Source organism: Athene cunicularia (genome assembly GCF_003259725.1).
Source record: "Athene cunicularia isolate RWA chromosome 2 unlocalized genomic scaffold, athCun1 chr2_part1, whole genome shotgun sequence".
Lineage (NCBI taxonomy): Eukaryota > Metazoa > Chordata > Aves > Strigiformes > Strigidae > Athene > Athene cunicularia.
The window spans coordinates 5,830,484-5,848,846 of record NW_020799095.1 but is presented as its reverse complement, the minus strand read 5'-3'; the positions used below and the strand labels follow the sequence as shown (position 1 = coordinate 5,848,846).

Sequence of the window (18,363 nt, the reverse complement as noted above, 5' to 3'; positions counted from 1 at the left end):
AAAAAAAAAAAAAAAAGGGGGGGGGAAGGGGGGGGGCGGAGGATCAAGAAGCCTAACACACTAAAGTTGACCAACTTTAATGGATTGTATTATACAAAATATTATTACAATCTATTAGCAGAGTCCTTAATTGTGTGCACTAGAAGTGCTACCAATATTGTGTTTTCTATTATCTCCTTGAATGTGGGTCACGGTTCACTACATTAGTTGAAATCTGGCTTGTTCTCATTCACTGAAGTGTGGCCCCTTCTCAGTGAAGTGGTAGAAACTCTTGATAAGCTGCTGACTCACTGGGCCACCAGTCTTGAGGTTCCATTTCTTCCCTTCAAGAGCTGCCTGTGGCTTGGGAATATCGCTGCTGTAGAAGAGAGCACTGTGAAGGGTTGGGGCTGCTTTATGACATGCCTCTCAGAAAGCTTGTCAGTGTGCTCAGGCCCGTTTGGTCGCTGTGCTTTGCTTCTGTAGAGCTGGTCAAGATACATACCCTGCCTGGCATCAAAGCCCTCCAGAGAAAGTAACTTCTTAAAGGCAAGGTGTCTTAAGGGCCAAATGAAAGTTCTCATCAGAAGCAGAATAAAATATAAAAAAATATTTCACAAAGATATTTTAGAGGAAAAAAAAATGCAGCTATCTAGAAATTACTGCATGTAGCTTCCTATCTCTTTAAAAAAATAAATGCATATATATGTCATTTTAAGCTGAAATTACATGAATTCTGCTTATAGTGATGTAGTTATCTGTTTTAAAAGCATATACAAAGTCCAGAAAGTAATTGGTGAATAGGTCTTTAAAAAAGAGTATGAAACTGAGAACCTTGTAAACTAGAAGGTATAGTACACTTTTATTATACTTTCCATATGCATCTAGTCCAAAAGTAATGCTTCATATGGCAAAACTGAATAACTTAAACCAAGTAGTTCGATAAGCAAAGATTTCTCTATTTCACTTCCTGCTTTCACAAGCACTTGGCAATGGGGCTGTATGAAACATTTGCTGCTTTGAAAATATTATTTAAAATTTCTGAGAAACAGAAATTACCCTACTGGATAAGAATGGTAATCAAAATATTCACTTTTAATTTCCTATCTCCAGAGTGTTGTCTTGTCTTAGGGGAAATGTAAGAAGTGCTAGAAAGGACAACTTGACCTAAATCAATTAATAGCATGATTATGGTATGATCTTAAGCACCTGAGTATCCCCGTATTTCATGTTTTCTACATGTTGCAGTGCTTTGCAGGACCTGAGCTTTAAGAAGAAGCCCAGTCATATTAGACCATCAGTCTTACTAATTATGGAAGCATTTGCTTTCTGTAGAACTCCTAAATGGCAGAAAAAACCACTGTCATAGCCCCCAAATGATACCTGCTTCTAAAACACAAAAGAGATGCTCTATGTCCTTGTCTTCGTAGAACAGTGAATATTTTTACTTATTGATATGTTTTGATAACTTAAATGTCTATAGCCTATGCTTATCTCTAAAAACATCTGGGTCAACACCTTTCAGAGATCATTTTCACACCTCTAACACTGTTGTGGTTTTGCAGCCCTTATGAGTGCATTCATTTCATATTTTAAAGTTTCTCTCTTATGTAGGCTGTAAAAATGGCAAACAAAATCACTTCACTAAAAAGCTAAAACCCTGTTGACTCGTTGCCCAAATTTGATCTAACCTGGTTAAAGCTTCATGTGCAATACTTTATTTTTAAAATATTGTAAACACATTGATTTTCTAATCAATGATAGATCATTATATTAGCTTTTTAGTATGAATAGCATATAAATCAGCACTTGATTAAAAGGGAGCCTTCTGAAATATCAAACTCTCTACTCACTTAGATATCAACACCTAGTAGTTAACACTATTATGAGAAAGATCGAAGAGGTTGGTACTCAACCATATACAAAGGAAAACATACTTTGAAATATCAGTTTCTTCTATATGTGTAAAATTTCCCCATACCACTTGTAAAGATTCTGCATCACAGGCCTCAGTAATTTAACATTATTTACAGAGATAGACGAGGCTAGTAAAAGATGTGACTGAGACTGAGTTTAAATGAGTGAGATAGCTTGTGTACAGTGCAGTCAAGAGATGTTTCCAAAGAACCAGTGTCAACTTCTAACCTCTAGATCACATCAAAAAATCAGTTTATGAACCTACTAGCTTAGTCTGTGTGGTTTGGGGCCCTATAATACAAAACTATGCTTTTACATTTACAGAAAAAGAGAACACTTTCTTTCCCTACAAAATCCCATGTTAGCATATCTAGGTAGCTAGTTTGATACATCCTTTTCGTTTATGTACAAATACCCAAATGTATGAGCAAATACAATCTTTGGTAAATATGCGGTCTGTGACCTTTCACAGCTGCCTTAGAGCCAATATCCAGAACAGATTCTGCAGGCTTTCATCACAGACTTGTTTTCACAAAAGTCAATTCCACTTTTTCTCTAGACACAAATTACAATGCAGCAGAAACTTCTTGTTCTCCAGTGGATTGTGTGTAGGTGGAGCTAGCTCGTTCAGCTGTGTCAACATAGAAAACGGGACAGAATTTAGAGAAGTGGAATGCAATCTGCTTTCTGAAAAAGTTACGAAGATACTTCCTAAATTTTTCTCCAGCAAAGGCATAAATTACAGGGTTGATACAACAGTGAATCATAGAGATTGTTTCTGTCACTTGGATTGCTTTGTGCAGTTGACTATTGCCTTCACAAGTAGTGATGGAAAATGCACCTTGAAAATCACGCAAGAGAAGGCAAATGTTGTATGGTGCCCAGAAAAAGAGGTACACAATCATGATGATAAAAATAAGCCTGACTGCTTTATGTTTCTTCTCATTCCTACATTGCAGTAATGTCTTTATAATTTGCGTGTAACTGCATATCATAATGAACATTGGAATAACAAGTCCCAGAATGTTCATTTTTAACGTCAGAAATTGCTTCCATACATTTATCTGGTCTGATGGATAATGAGCACTGCAAGTATAACGTGAATTTTCCTTTTGAGTTTTGTGGAATACTATCCCAGGAACAGAAATCAAAAGAGCAACAACCCAAGTAGCAATGCTGGCGAGGATGCCGTAGGTGACTGTCCTAGCTTTTAAAGCAAACACTGCGTGCACTATGGCCAGATACCTGTCTAGGGTCAACAGGATTATGAAAAAGATGCCACTATAGAAGCCAAGGAGGTAGATGCCTGAGAGTATTCTACACAGCGCCTCCCCAAAAATCCAGTCGTGAACAGCGTAATAAGCCCAAAAAGGGAGAGAAAATACAAACAGCAAATCAGAAATTGCCAAATTGAGCAGGTAGATGTCAGTCATGCTCTTCAGTCTCTTGTATTTGACCAGGATAAGGACAACAAGCATGTTGCCGGTGAGGCCAAATATCACCACCAAAGAATAAAGCGGCGGCAGAAGACTTGCTGCAAAGTGCTTTTCCTCAGTTCCCACGCATGGCTCTGAATCACCGTAGTCAAATTCTGTTGTCAGTGACCAGTCATCTATGTCCGTGGTATTGTTTTCCATGGTGTCTTGGTCTGGAAAGGAAGAAAAGGATGGTAAACTGGAGGAAACCCCAGGCTTGGCAGTGAGGGGAATGAAACATGCTGATGTCCTCATCTGGAATGCTTTTTACTGTTGAGCACCTGAACATTACTACGTCAAGGTGTGGAAGAGAATGAAATTGCAGAGCTCCCAGGAAACCCATCTGTATACTGGTGAGGTCACATCGCTGCACGCTGGAAGCGTGCCGCGCGTCATTTCCTACGTGTCTGCTGTCTGGTGCGTTTTTCCTTCTCAGCAGAGCCTGTCATCTGCCTGACCCAACCAGAAGCAAAGGAATGATGAATTACTCTGAGCAGTGGGTAGTTTGGGGCTCTTGTGCTCATCAGTGGCTTTCCAAAGGGGTGGAGAGACCCAGCAAGGCAGCAAGAGGAAGGCACAGCGTAGCCATGCCTCTCCTTGGGACCCGGCCACCTTCTCATCGTGCCAGCCCATATGTAGCCCTCACCGGGGGAGGACAAGGCACTGGCCAGGTGTAAACTGGTGCCCGCAAAGGCGCTGTGACACGGGTGAAAGAAACTGACTGCCGCTCGTTGTTCCTGACTTCCTGGGAGCCTTAACGCCTGTGGGAATCCGGCCACTGGGGTGTAGGGATGACCTAGGCTGTGCTGTACTAAACGTACCCACCTGGTGGGCCTGCTGTCCGGGGTGTTGCAGAGCAGCAAGGCGTCAGCGTTGGTCTGGGTCAAAATGGCAAACGCTGTGTCCTTTCCAGCGCGTGGGTCAGGCGTGGGCCATGGAAGCGTGCTGCTTTTAGGTAGCTCTGGAATGAAAAGGGTGCACAGTCCTGCGGAAAGAACAGAGAGGCAAACACCTTAGCAAATGGCATGAAAGATGACAGTTGGTGTCAGTGTGGCCTATAGCACCTGTATCTGTCGTGGCATCTTCCTGTCAACTGAAAGACCTCCCCAGGGCTCAGGGATGAAAGAAGTTGTGATTCCCTGTTTCAGTAGCTGCTTAGCAGCCGTGATTCGGGAGCTCCAAAGTCTAGACTGGCTCAGTGTCTTGGAGGGGGAACAAAGGCGAAAGGCAGATACGGCCGTCGCTATGAGGGCGCACTGACAGTTCCCCATCTGCAGCGGTTGTTTGACATCGTTCCTCATCTGTTGGTAGCCAGCATTTCCAGTGAGGTGACACAGGAGCTGAGGAAGCGCAAGGGTTACCCAAACTCTCTGTCCCTCCAGTTTAGGCCTGGGAACTGTCGGAGGGAGTGGGCTTCCCTTGCAAGAAGGTAAGAAGGTGCCACAGCCTGGGAGGTGAGTGTGCAGCAGAGCTGGGAAAGCCCTCAGCAAGGGGTTTCTTTACAGCGGGAGCAGGTAAAGGCTTGTGACTTTGCTCCCAACCCTCCTCCTTTCCCAAGTCCCAGGTAGGACTGGGAGCTGGATGCAGAAGCGAAGCTTTGTGTAATCTGGTCTCTGAAAGGTTGAGAACCGTCTTCTCTCAAACCTCCAGAGAGAATGGAAGTATCCCTGCGTGTCCTGTGTGAAGCCAGGAAAAGGATTTTGTGAAGACGGGTGTCAGGGGGGCCAAATATGCTTCCTGGTCACTTAGTGGGGAAGTGAAATCAATGTGCTTGGCAGCCACTCGCATAGAGCCGTTTGGTGCCTGGTGACAGGGCTGCTCTTCCTTCCTGTGTCAGCAGGACTTTCATCAGGCACTTCATGGCAAATTGGTGCCTGTTCATAGCAGGTTGATGCTTTTCCAGTCTGCACTTTCCTGGCAATTTAACACCTACCTGTTTTCTTGACAGAGGCAACAGACTGCTCCCGACACAGATGGCTTCAGGTAGGCAGCGCATGTGCCCTAACCCCTGCCTTCAGACGGCCGTGCACCTGCCCCAACGTGCACTGCGATCCCTGGCTGCTCATGTAGTGCAGGTCCTGCTCACAGCCCCACCATGCACTTACTTTCTTCAGTGGCGAGCTGTACCCTGTGTGATTGCAGACGTCTTTTGCAGAGATCACATCCTCAAAACCACCACTTCATTCTCTCTGCACTTGTGTTCTGCAAGATGAGATATAACTGAAGAAATTCAGCCTGTGGCTGTAGTGACACAGGGGCAGGCCCCCGGTCTGCTTTTTTTAGTAGCTCATAGTTGTCCATTCTGATTGACAGCCTATGAATTCTGTGAAGTGTCTCACACTAGTTGTGTCATCTAGACAAAACCATTCAGGTGAAAGGACTATTTTCTGCTGTCAGTACAGATTGGTGAAAATGTTAATATCTTTATTTTAATTTGTGTTAATGTGGTTAATTTAGCTAAACCTAAGCTGAGGTTTGAGCATGGGACTGTCTTCTAGGTCTTTGACCTTGGTAGGTCCCGTGATCTTAAAAATAATGATCTGTGTCTCTCATGAGCTGCCAGCTCCTGATGGAGATTCTTTTGTTGCACTGTGCAGACAGAAATCTTCCCCAACAGAAGGAAGCTCTGTTGGAGCAAAATCTGTACATTGTAAACAAAAAGAGGTGCTGCTTTTGCAAAACTTTTTCCCACCTCTTCCCCAAGTTCTTCCTGAGTGTGGCTGTCAGCTCTCCTCCTAAGAATAACAAGAATGAGAATATCCCTGTTCAGATATTACTTTGGTATGTTGACTATAGCATGAAGTTTTCTTCTGGAGAACAAGAGAAAATTGGAAGGTTTTAACAGTCTTGGTCTCAGCTTTGCCTAGAAAGAATTTCTTGGGGACAAAATAAGTGCTATCAAACTCCTCAAAGACTGGCTTTCAGTCAGCTCTGTCAATCTCTGTGAAACAGTTTTTTCCACAGCCATACTAACTACATAGTTATTACAATACTGAGATAATGGTTTTGCTGGTAAAGGAAGTGGCTGTTGACAGTAAATATGCTGATTTTAAAGTATCTAAGGGTTTACATCTCTTAAGTAGTGTCAGCAACTGTTTTAGAAAAAAAAAAATCATCTTTATAAACACTCTTTGGGCCAAAACATTAACTTCTTTATTTCAAAACATGACAAGACTTGGGTACTGCATAAATATTTAATACTCCCTGCAGCTAGATCTGTTAGATCTATGTGGCGTGCCCTGACAGTACATGTCCCTGGTACTGCATATAGCTGAATATCCCCATTTCTGATGTGTCAGTGAGCCATGCTGTATACTGGGATTATGGGATGAGGGACTGGCTGCAACACAGTGCCAGACCCGGCACATCCTGTCTTGATCATTTTGCACCTGCATGATGCTTATGCATACACACAGGTGTGAAAAACACCTGGGTCATAAACCCAGAGTGGGATTTTATGACTATGTGATTGATAGGTTTCATGCAAATATTATTGCAAAATGATGTCTCTATGTTATTGTGGTAATTCTTTTCATGACATCCTCTTCTTCCTGCTAACTCCTCAGTGCCTTCCCTCCTTTTCCTTTGCCTTCTTGGAATGACGATCTCATCTTCCCTGAATGTTATTTTCTGCCTTTCAACCCTTTTTGTGTGTTTAAATTGTAGTCTTCCCTCTGAGCAGTTAATTGTGCTGAGTCCCATTCCTCTAGCCTAGCCTTCGCTTCAGAAGCCTCACTCTGCAAAAATACTTACTACCCTGAACTGTGTATAGTATCCAGAACATTCTGATAATAGAAACTACAGATACTAATTTGGAAACCAGAACAAGGAATTGTAAGTGGTTTTGTGCTTTATCCTATAATCTCACGGTTTTAGAAAACAGTGGTGGCCACTGGCTAGAATGCTTCACTGGGTTAATTGACCCGGGTTGTTTACCTAATTAGAGATATCTGACTGGGCTTATGTTGCCTGATCATTAGGAAAAAAAAACCCAAAGATAATCCTGAAAGATCTCTGAAGAAAGGATATTTCAAAAAGAGGTCTATATTATTTTGAATACAGTTTAGATAAATGCAGTATTTCTAGAAAACTGCAATCTGCTATACAAATTCTGTTGCTCTAGTTAAGACTAGCAGTCATGCAGTTTTCAAGATAAAAGCTCTCCATAGAAAAGCTGAGCAAACTCGTGTCACTGTTTCATGCTCATTTTCAGGTCAGAGCTCTCTGGTTTTAAAGAGGCAAAGATTTTATTAAAGTGAGTTTCAGTTCATTTGCCCAGTGCTATAAAATAGTAACAATTAAAAAGGTGTAGTAAATGGAAGTAAAATGCTAAGCTATGCTGTGTGTAAACAGGTTCCATCAGACAAAGTGTTTAAAATACAACACCAGGTTTTCTGTAGTCATCCTGTGAGAAGAGTAAGTTCTCTTCACTCAAATCAATGTTTTGTCTTTGCAGTAACAGTTTTAAAATCCAGATTTCCATCACTATAGATCATCTTCAGAGAAAAAAAATTGGAGAGGCATACTCCATTATATTTCTTACTCAGATCAATCTGTAGAGTTTTATTTCATTGCTTACCTGGATCCTCTGTTCAAGTCTTCTAGTGGTCCTGACCTTTAAAAATAGTGTATTCCATTTAACATATCCTGTGCATTTCCCCACAGTAATTTTTAAAGATGAGTAAAGTGGCAAGATTCCACAAGTAATTTTCCACCTCAGGCATTAGACTACCTAAGCAACTACTAAATGCTTAAAAAAAAAAAAAATAAAAAGAAGCAAAGCAAAGATGACTTACCATATATCTTATGGTGCAAGTGATGACTTAGATTATTACACCAAGAGCAATGCTAAACCGATGTGTCAGTCACAAGAAGAAGGTCAAAAACACCTCTTCCTGCATGAAGAAGGATGTATCAGTTTGAAAACTTCTAGCAAACAAATCTGTTCTCATTTAAAAAAAATCAAGGAGCAGTTCTCTTTTTTCTAAAAATGGGTCTTCAGATGTTGCTTTTCGAACTCTGCGAGATGTGCAGAGATGTTGAAACTGTGGAGGATCCTCCTAGGAGCTGAATTCAAGGTTTCACAACCCACAGCTGTAGTATGAGAAAAAGGTTTTTATATCATTGTTTTCTCTTTTTCATTTAGCTAACTTCTTTGCATCAAGAACAGTTTACATGAGGTACATCCCTTTACATTTCTCAATTAAATTTCTTTCATGGTTTTTGCCCCTGAACAGAAAGCAGAGCTTTTGAATAAAGCTTACATTCCTGTTCAGAATTACCTGCACTTTCCTTTGGCTTGCTCTGAGTTGCAATCCCTATATTTTTGGAGATTTTATTCTATTTTTTTCTAACCTGGTCTTTTGGACTGTCTTTTTTAAAAATTGTAATCCCTTTCATAAGACTATGACTGACCTTCTTCTAAAACAACTGTTACTTACTTTTTGACATTAAGCTTCAGAAAAGCCTGATAGAATGTGATTTCTTATCAGCTTACTTCCTTGTAGCTGATTCCTGTGACTTATAGGTAAACTGAAGCTGCACCATGATCAGTTTTTTTACATCCTTCTTAGACATCAAAGAAACCACACAGGAGCTAGGAAAGATACAGAGAAAGCAAGAAAGAGATGGTGCCTTATCAGATGCCTGAGAAACCCTGAGAAGATACCTAATAAAGTGCAATCCCCTGTCTCCCCTTGACATCTCTTTGGAGGGTTCTGGAGTGTCTCATCCTGTCAATCTACTGAAGGCACTAAAGGTATATCTTTCCTGCACCCAGCCCTTAGTATCCTTAAAAGATTTTAAAATGCCAAAAGCCCAGTGGAGATGTCTTGCTTGGGATGCTGCCATTCCTTAATGGAAGTCAAGGGAATCACAGCTTCTGAGTTACATCTCAGATCTGAGGGGAACCACTAAAAAGTGAAAGGCTTAGCCTGTTTCCTTGTCAACCCTTCTCTACATAAGGGACTAATCAAGGCCTTTATTCCATAGGATCAATAGACTTTTCCTTTCCTAATCACCTGTTCTCTAAGGGTTGGAGTCTCAGCATCAAAATTAACAGCTGCTGTTAGGTATTCTAAGGGTATGTTCACACTACCTTTTGTGATGGACTATATTAGACCCCCTATACAGTCAGTGGAAAGAGCTGCTTCTCTAAACGTTTCCATTACACCTAAATCAATCTCCCAATTGCTGCCAAACTTTGCTGACAAAAAAAAAAAAAAGAAAAAAAAGAACTTTTGAAATGAATTCTTGTAATTCACAAACAAGGTATTGTATCAAATTAATTTTTCAATGTATAATTCCTAAGCAGTCTACATGGTGAAATTAACAGACATTTTCAGGATTTCTTTATGAAGCCTGCTTCATTGTCCACTGTTTGTTACATGTTATTGAACCTACTGAAGACTCTAAAACCTTTCATAATCTGACGCTATATGAACAGGGGAAACAGCCTCAAGCTGGTTGTTGGACTTTCTTGTTTTTCATCAAGCTTTAGATTCTGAAATATGCTCCACAAAACTGGTATCAAACATTTGAATTAACAACAACCTAAAAGTAAGACCTGAGATAGTCCCTTGTTCCCACAGATTCATTTGCTTTATTGATCCGTTTGATTTTGTTGGTTACAGCTTTTCATTCTCATAGCTCAGCCTGATCAGTAGCTGGGTGTTTAATTTACTGATTAGCACCGTAAGATTGCAGAGGGTGTTGCATGCCAACAGAGGGCCTCTGCCACTCACGGTTACAGCAGCTGACTAAGGGAAATGGTTTTGATCTGCTCACCAGCTGGGTCTTACAGCTGGATGAGAGACTCCCCACACAGAGTGCAAATAGCTGTGACACTCGGCAGTCCAAAACCAGGGACGCACTCTGGCAGCAGTGTGAGTGTTTGATTATCAGCACTGACATGATATGTTCAGTTAGCTCTAGACCTGCTGCAGATGAGCAGAGCTGCCGGGAAGTCAGATTTGATCAGGTCTTGCATGTGGCTGCAGGCAAGTCTGGGCCCCTTGTGCTGTTTGCTTGGGCTCTGGGGTGCTGGGACTGTGTTGTTCATCCGTGCTGTTAGGACAAGATCTTTCTTTTGTCTCCCTCTCCACTCCCCTACTGCCCTCAGTTGCTCTCGATGAGCCCCTGCAGGACTCAACCTCCCATCCAGTCTGAAGCTCCATCACACCAGCTTGGGACTGACTGTCTTGCTGCTGTGTCACCTCCTCCATCCAGTGTGTGTGTCAACACTGAGGCATGGACAATGCAAGTGGCACATCCATTGTTACAAGTCAGATTTTTTCAGCTCTTCTCAATCTCTTGCCCAGCACATCTTTGAAAAAGTGCACTGCTCTTTCCTGTGAGTTATAGCAGATTTTAAGAATCTTTACCTACAGATGAATCTCATAGTTTTACCAAGATATTGAACCTATTGTTCAATAGTAAAAGGAATAACACAGTGGATTGATATAGCTTGGAATTTTGCTTACTATGTTTTTACTTTCAGAGATGAGTGGGAGTTATGTTTAGTGGCGTGACACTCATTCCCTCCCTAAAGACATTCCTGCAATGGTAGTGGGTTTTGTTCCCTACCTGTGGGGCTCAAGTCAGCAAGTACGCAGCAACGTACACTGTCAAGTTAAACTGCATTCGTCAATGTCTTCTATCTAGTGACTGATTATATGATTCATCTTCACAGTAATCAGGCCTTCACACTTATCTAGTATCTAAGTGATATGGCACTCCCTCAGGATGGTGTCATCATTTATGTGAAATCTACACCAGTACAGAAGTGTCTACTAGGACACATTCCAGATGCTTACCTAGCAGTGTGGCCTACAAATGTCATCAAGCAGAATTATTGGTACAGAAATCTGAAAACACGACTAACGATTTCCATTTGATTTATTACAAAATTGCACCACCTGAAGAAGAAAGATTGGAAATAAAAAAGGCCTCAAACAGAATGGCAGATACCTTTCTTAGAGATATGATAGTGAGCAAACCTCATCAAAGCCTATAACTACAGTAAAAAAGATCATCCTTTGCATCTGGAGAAGAAGTCTAATGAAGGTATGTGAACAGGACTGGATGTATTATTTTATCAGTTGTTTCCCCAATTATATGTCATTTTGCTACATGTTATATTCACAAAATCCATGTCCGAATTAGGTTAGTACTAGCATATACTTTATTTCATCAGTAACAGTTAAATGTCTTTGTTTTGAAGAGGCTGAATAAAGAGATCCACCTATGACTACTGTGCTGCTTGTGTTTGTTTGGTTTTTTTACCAGCCTTTTCTTTAAGCCTCTCAAGTTCTTATGACTAATCTTTTGCTGCCACCATACAATCACACCCAGTCTTATATCTGTGAGGTCTATTTTTTTGAGGAAAATGGGGGAAAAAAACGTTATGTACCACACCCTAAGATTTCTGTTATAGAGACTAGTAAGAAAACAAACAGCAAAATATTTTACACTTTTCACAGGTTCAAGGAAGCTGGGTTACCAAAAACAAGCTCTGGAAAACAAGCATTTCTAATCTGGATTAACACTACTTATTTAAATGGTTGTTTACTGGCAGTAAAATCAAGGGCTTTTCCCCCTGCTATTCTTCTGGTTTCTGTTTGATTCCTTCCTGTAAATCTTGCATGTACATAATTATCTATTGCAGCATATATTAATTCCATTGTCAAGGTATTATTTTTGTTTTGGCTTTCCCCGAGTGGGTCTTACTGCACTAGCTGTGTTTCCTCATGCAGCAAGGAGGAAGAGAGCATTGCTTCCTTCTACAATTTTTATCCAGGCCTCTGATATATGCTGTCCTGTTTTATATATAGGGGGGTATCATAGTACAATAGTTTTTACTTTTAGGCCATAGCTATGCATTTCACAAATTTTCGGCTCTTAGAATCTCTTTTTTACATAGGCCTTTAATTCTCACACTTTACTGTTTTCAGGTACATTTATAGTATGTTAATTCTAGGTTTAGAGGTGTTGTTTGGGGCTATCTTGACTGTGAATTGGAAGTACTCCTCAGTGTACATGTAAATCCTGGATCTTTGATCAGGCAGGCTGGGAAAATCATACACCAAATTCCTTCCCAGTGAAAACTAGGTCACAGACAGAGTCTGTACAATAACAAGGTATGTGCCAGGACCCAGGAATCAGAAAGTACTTTTGGGTGCCAAAGATTTGATGTAGTTTATAATTGTCCATACCTCATGATAGCGTCCCTGCAAGTTGTGTCCAAGTGGCTCCTTCACTTCCATCCATTTGGTTTCCATTCCATTCAAAAAACCTGGTATCAGGTTAGGTTGTGGGTTTAGTGTTATACAGTTATCGTCCTACTGGCACAACCTTGTAGACAGTTCTACAAAGCTGATTGTCACTTGAAGGTTTGTGCAGTTTTATACTGTGTATCTGATAATACTGCCCTCCTCCAGTTCAGAGCTGTCACCCCACCTTCCCAGGATCAGTCATTTCAGACTTAAAACACTCAAACCGAGATTGCTCTCACTGTCACAGGAATTACAAAACTTCTTGGCAGTTATACAAACTTATAACATTTCTTCTCCCTACCATTCCATTTTCTGAATGAAATACAGCTAATAGGTAAGTTGACAGAATATATGTACAAAGCCTTTTTCCCTTATTTCTAGACAAGCATCTTTCTTTGTTTTGGCCCAATTGCTACTGATATTCTAAATGTGCCTGAATTTTCTGGTTTGGTTTTGTTTCTTCTGCTAGCTTAATTTTTTTTTTATTACTATACTAAGGTGTAATGCTTCTAAGGCCACATTAACCACAGTAGCCACTAGGAGAAGGCCAATAGACATCAGTGGTTGAAAACAGCAGCAAAATTATACTTCAAAATGAGCAGTATCTGCCTGTTGTGCTGTTTAACCAGGTCAGCATCATGTCATTCACCTGGCACGTCATTTCTTTGTCTTTTGTTAACTGGAACAAGACACCATGTAAATTTGTCCTTATGTTCTTTGTATCCCTTTTGTAATTTTCACTGGAAGGAGAGAGATTTATTTTGGAGGTTCATAACTAGAAGTCTCTCTTACTCACCTAAATATTTTAATGTGCTGCTTAAAGTATTTATCTCCGATCTTCCCATTACTCTGGCTATAACTTTATTAGCCTCTGTTAAAGCTACTAAAGTAATTATCTCATTTTTTGCCACTACTTTTTCATCTATTCCTTTTCCTTTATACTCAATTTACCTTCATCTTACCTAAACTACGTACACACAAGGTTTCAGCTGGCTTAACAAATAAGAAGGTCTTATAACAAGAACATCCCCATGCACTGCTTACCAGAAGTTTCACTATTTCTACATTTGTCCATTATATACTTACCACAGATGAACCAATGTCAGTGATTATAAATCTGGTGGTTGGTTGTGAGTGCTGCTCAGCACTCACCAATACCATATAAGCACTTTTGCTATGTTTCCTTTTCCCCCTTAGGAAGTCTGCCTGACAGTTGGCGGAGCTATCTTGCTGTGTGGGGAATTCCTCCCCACAGGCTTCTGAACATGTGGCAGTAGCATCTCCTAACAGAAGGTCAGACTTTGTTCTGTTCTGTGCATAAACTAAACTGTTTGGCTGGTTTCGGGGCTGTGCATAGGTATTTGTCCATGGCACATGGGCCTTCTTTTCGTGAGCCCAGTCAATGAAGTCTCTTCAGGAAGTTCAGTGCTGAAAGTTTTGAACTTGTAACAATTTTCACTTAACTGTTTCACTGTTCAACATTTGTTGTAAAGCAATGATTTACTTGTAGTGTTCATAGAAGTCCTGTCTTGAATCTTTCTGGTGTTCTGGTGCTACTTGTACAGTCTCTCAAATGTTTGCTTTTGTTTCCTCAATATCTCACCGGAGCAGGTCAGATGCCTCCCAAGCAGTGCAGTGGTTCTTCCTTGGGCTAGTTTCTTCTCTGCCCTAATTAGAATTGTGGTGCACCTTGCCATTTTCTTAATATAACTAGTTCATCACACAGTTGCTATATATTGTCCTGCTTCTCTAGTTCTACATACACACTGTGTCTTCATCTCAATTCCTTTCCCTGCAGAACTTGAGTTATGGAATATTTGTCTCCGTATGTAAAATTTCCTCCCCTTCTCTGCTAAGGTAACGTGTTCTTTTTCATAGGGACTGGACATCTTGTTAAACCTTCCTCACTGTTAGCTCCACCCCACTGTGACAAGACTGCCTGAAGTTCTGCTAGCCTAATTTGGAACTACCTGGCCTGTTGCTACACCATGCTGCAGCCATATCTGATTGATTAAAATGCAAAATCTGTCACAAAACTATCTAGAGCCTTGCTTGTCTCAGTGCAAAGCTACAGTGAAGGACCAGTATCATCCTGCCTGAGAACATAATGTAACAAGAAGCTAATATTGATGTTTAGTTTGTTTGTGTCCCTGCCAGCACAAAATAGAAAATGAAAATCAGAAAACAAAGGTAGTTGGGTATGGAATATAGCTTATCGCATGGTGGACAGATGAAAAGAGTGTGCAGAGGAGAGGAGGAGGTGTGGATCATAGGCTGAAAAAAGGATTTGGGACAGTGTAACAGGGAGAACGCCATGGTGAAGCAGAAGCGTAATTCCATATTGAACTTTGAACACTTGAAGTTCCTTACACATAAAACTTGGGAGATCAGGTGCACCACATGGCTGGGGTCACTTTTTACAGTGCAAGAAGATCTGAAATTAGCTGCAGAAGGTCTATGGAGAATCCTATCTTCTTCCCAATCTTGATAGAGTGCCATCTTTTATTGCCCTCCTTTATTTCTCCCCTTCCCCTATTTATAACATACTCAGCCCTGTTTCTCCAGATTTCACCCATCTAAAATCTGTGGCCCCAGAGTTTTCCCAAAGCTATTGTAATGAACTTCTCTCAAGCTTATGGGTGGATGAAAGCAGTGCAAGCTACAGACTGGGCAGCTTCTAGACTGGGCAGACAGTTCCCTGCTTGGTCGGTTTTGTTTCTTTCACTGGAGTGTGGTATCATGAGTGTTTAAGTCCATGGTTGCATCTTTTTGCCACCTTCATTCTGTGAAGCTGATGCCTTTTGCTTAAGGAGGAGAACATGGACTACAGGGTATACAACAGATTTTATTAATTTCACTTCATTGACATGAAAACAGGAAGAAACGTAATTCCATCGAGACAAGAATTTAAAATAAAACACATCAGTAAAAACATCAGTTACAGCAAGATTTGTATCACACTGAACTAATCTATGCTTTAATATTAAAAAAGGTGCTTTCACTTTAGTGCAGTAAAAATGTACAAAAGAAAGGAAAAATATTACTTCCAAGCAAGAAGGTTTACTGTGAGGGTAGTTTTTGGTCTTTTATTTAGTCTATCTGTGGCTATTAGCTTCACGTTATAATAGCTGATAAGGTAAAAGCTAACAACTAACAGAAGCAGTGCCTTGTTGTTATGAGGATAGAGGGAGTATTTGCACCACTCACATGAAGGCATCTGATACCTAAATTAAGAGGATGACATTTCCACGTTTCTTCTAGAGTCAGACAGGCAATCTTTCCCAGAGGCCATTTAAATTGTGCGTTTTCTTCTGACTCAGACATCTCTTTTTCTCTACTGACCAGTGGGGGGCCTTGAAGAGATCTGCTGTTAATTTGGGCATCTGAATCACGTGCCTAATGTTAAGTAGTGTGGAATTCCCTTTTGTGTCCTTCCATTTCCTGGAGGTTGTTGAACCTGCCCCTCCAGATTTCCATGAGCAAGGCTTTACATGCATGAGCTGTGCCCTTTGAAGTAAACGGGGAAAAAAAGGGCAGTTCATGTGCATAAGGAGTGCTCACCTGCACTTCCTTACAAGTTTGAAGCAAAAAGTTCTACACTATGCCCCTCCCTCCTTTGCTAACTTCATGTCCCTGGAATACCACTTTCTTTCACAGGGAAATTCCTAATAATGACATAAATGTATGCCTATAGGATACCAGTGGACTAATGGTCTTGAGTCTTCAATTAGCATACAGTTCTAATTAAGGCACCAGTTGGCTATGGGCACTTTTCTCCTGGGAAAACAAAGCAAGTATATCTCCTCTGCAGTTGGCTGCTTTTGCAGTTCCAAGGCTTCTGTCTGCCTAGAACTGTATCCCAAACATCAGACTTACTGTGTATATGAAGAGCACACTTTTCTCATGCAGAAGCGTAGCCTGACACACTGCATCTGCCATGTAAAGTCTTCTTCTACACACATGATTTACCTGTCCAGAACTAGGGAGGCCTCCACTCAATACTGTTCTCATGGTCTCCAAAATACTTCAGGGGGTCATAATATTTTCTTCATACGGAATCTTGCATAGCAAATACCAAGGTAATTTTCATTCTGGTCTTGCAGATCTTTGATGATGGGCTTTTATTGGTTAAGTGCTCTTTTTTTTGGAGGGATATTATTTGTCAGAAACAAGTTCATGTTTTTTGGGGGTGTGTTGTTGTCTTGTTGTGCAGTAAGTAGACTTGGTGTGAGCAGTTACTTGCAAAATTGCACCCATAAAAATGACAATGTTGCTGATTAAAAGCCCACTTTGGAAAATGTTAGTAACTGAATGGTTATATGGCAAGCATAAAATGAAAGAATTAAAATCAAAATACTGTAACTTAGCCTATAGTCAAAAGGATTATGTTTTAAAATGACTACACTATTAGATAACAGGCAAATCCTTGGGTTAAATGGCCCCAGTAAGATAAAGGTCAGTCAACTCTTCCATCAGAGGAGAGATATTATCTTGATATATCTCATATTCAACCTCAAATTCCTTTTTATGAAAACATCTTTTATTCATGTAGGGAAAATAAGGGGTAGGGGGGAAAACTGAAGAAAATTAAAGCTCCCCCCCCCATCAAATGCCTGAACATGTTGCAGAAGGAATACAGTCACTTCCAAAAGGTGTTCCATTAACGTTAAAGAGTAAACAGGTACATCAATCCTCAAAGCTTCCTCCCAGCGTTTATCTTACAATGTTTGTATAACAGCAAATGGCTCTTGTGAGATGATATATTACTCCTCAGTCTCTTCAATACTGTATTCCTCCCAGGTAAATCTCACTAGCATTTGTTCATTGGATAGAATTTGGGTGAAGAAACAGAATCATACAATTTTGGGTCCCATTCAAATCTTGACGTGATCCAGCCATGGTGTTAATACTTCGCAGAGAACTCATATTCTAAGCCTGGAAAATGCTGTAATCCCAGGGAACACTTAACCACAAGAATTGAGGGTCATACAGTTTTCAGTAGTGCTTGGCAAAGATCTTAAATAATGTCAGGCAGTCCTTAAGGCAAAGCAAGTGATGCAACATATACTAACTAATTTTTAAATGCATTTTTACAGTCCAGTAGAGATGTCATGCTCTGCAGTGGATGGTGTGAATGTGGAACTAACTCTTTCTAATTTTTCACGATAAAGATTTGGACATTTTTTGCAGAGGTGGGCTGCAACATGCTTTCGGAAAAATCTGTGAAGATACTTCCTAAATTTTTCTCCAACAAATGCATAGATCACAGGATTGATACAACAGTGGATCATTGATATTGTTTCTGTCACTTGAATTGCTTTCTCCAGATGACCTTTGATTTCGCAATTTGGGATGAAAAGTAAACTTTGAAATGTATACAGAAAAGAAGAAATATGGAACGGTGTCCAGAAGATGAAATAAACAATCATGATGACAAAAATAAGTCTGACTGCCTTCTGTTTTTTCTCATTCCTACATCGCAATAATGTTATTAGAATTCGTGAGTAACTGAAAATCATAATGAGCATTGGAACAATAAGTCCCAGAATGTTCATCTTTAAAGTAAAGGAGTATTTCCATTTTATTGAGGCATCATTTGGATAATGAGCACTGCAAGTATAACGTGAATTTTCCTTTTGAGTTTTGTGAAATACTATCCCAGGAACAGAAATCAAAAGAGCAACAACCCAAGTAGCAATGCTGGCGAGGATGCCGTAGGT

The 18,363-nt window shown here is 40.5% G+C and overlaps 2 protein-coding genes across 3 annotated transcripts in view; both read right to left on the bottom strand.

The window, feature by feature from the left end:
* Positions 1-1,834: 1,834 nt before the first annotated feature.
* The window catches only part of LOC113477316 (C-C chemokine receptor type 5-like), a 22,043-nt gene continuing 5,514 nt past the window's right edge, over positions 1,835-18,363 (bottom strand). Inside the window, exons 1-3 of one of the 2 annotated variants that reach the window (XM_026843563.1) lie at positions 8,168-8,236; positions 4,197-4,356; positions 1,835-3,544 (exon numbers count right to left, since the gene is read on the bottom strand). In XM_026843563.1, the coding sequence (XP_026699364.1) occupies positions 2,463-3,533 (1,071 nt within the window). In that variant the 5' untranslated portion in view covers positions 3,534-3,544; positions 4,197-4,356; positions 8,168-8,236 and the 3' untranslated portion in view covers positions 1,835-2,462. Of the gene's footprint in view, positions 3,545-4,196; positions 4,357-8,167; positions 8,237-18,363 lie in introns of those variants that run through there. The other variant, XM_026843564.1, reaches the window with a different exon arrangement.
* LOC113477317 (C-C chemokine receptor type 2-like) overlaps positions 15,618-18,363 on the bottom strand; it is a 23,605-nt gene continuing 20,859 nt past the window's right edge. Inside the window, exon 3 of the mRNA XM_026843565.1 lies at positions 15,618-18,363. This exon is cut by the window's right edge and continues 1 nt beyond it. Coding sequence (XP_026699366.1) covers positions 17,734-18,363 — 630 coding nt within the window. The 3' untranslated portion in view covers positions 15,618-17,733.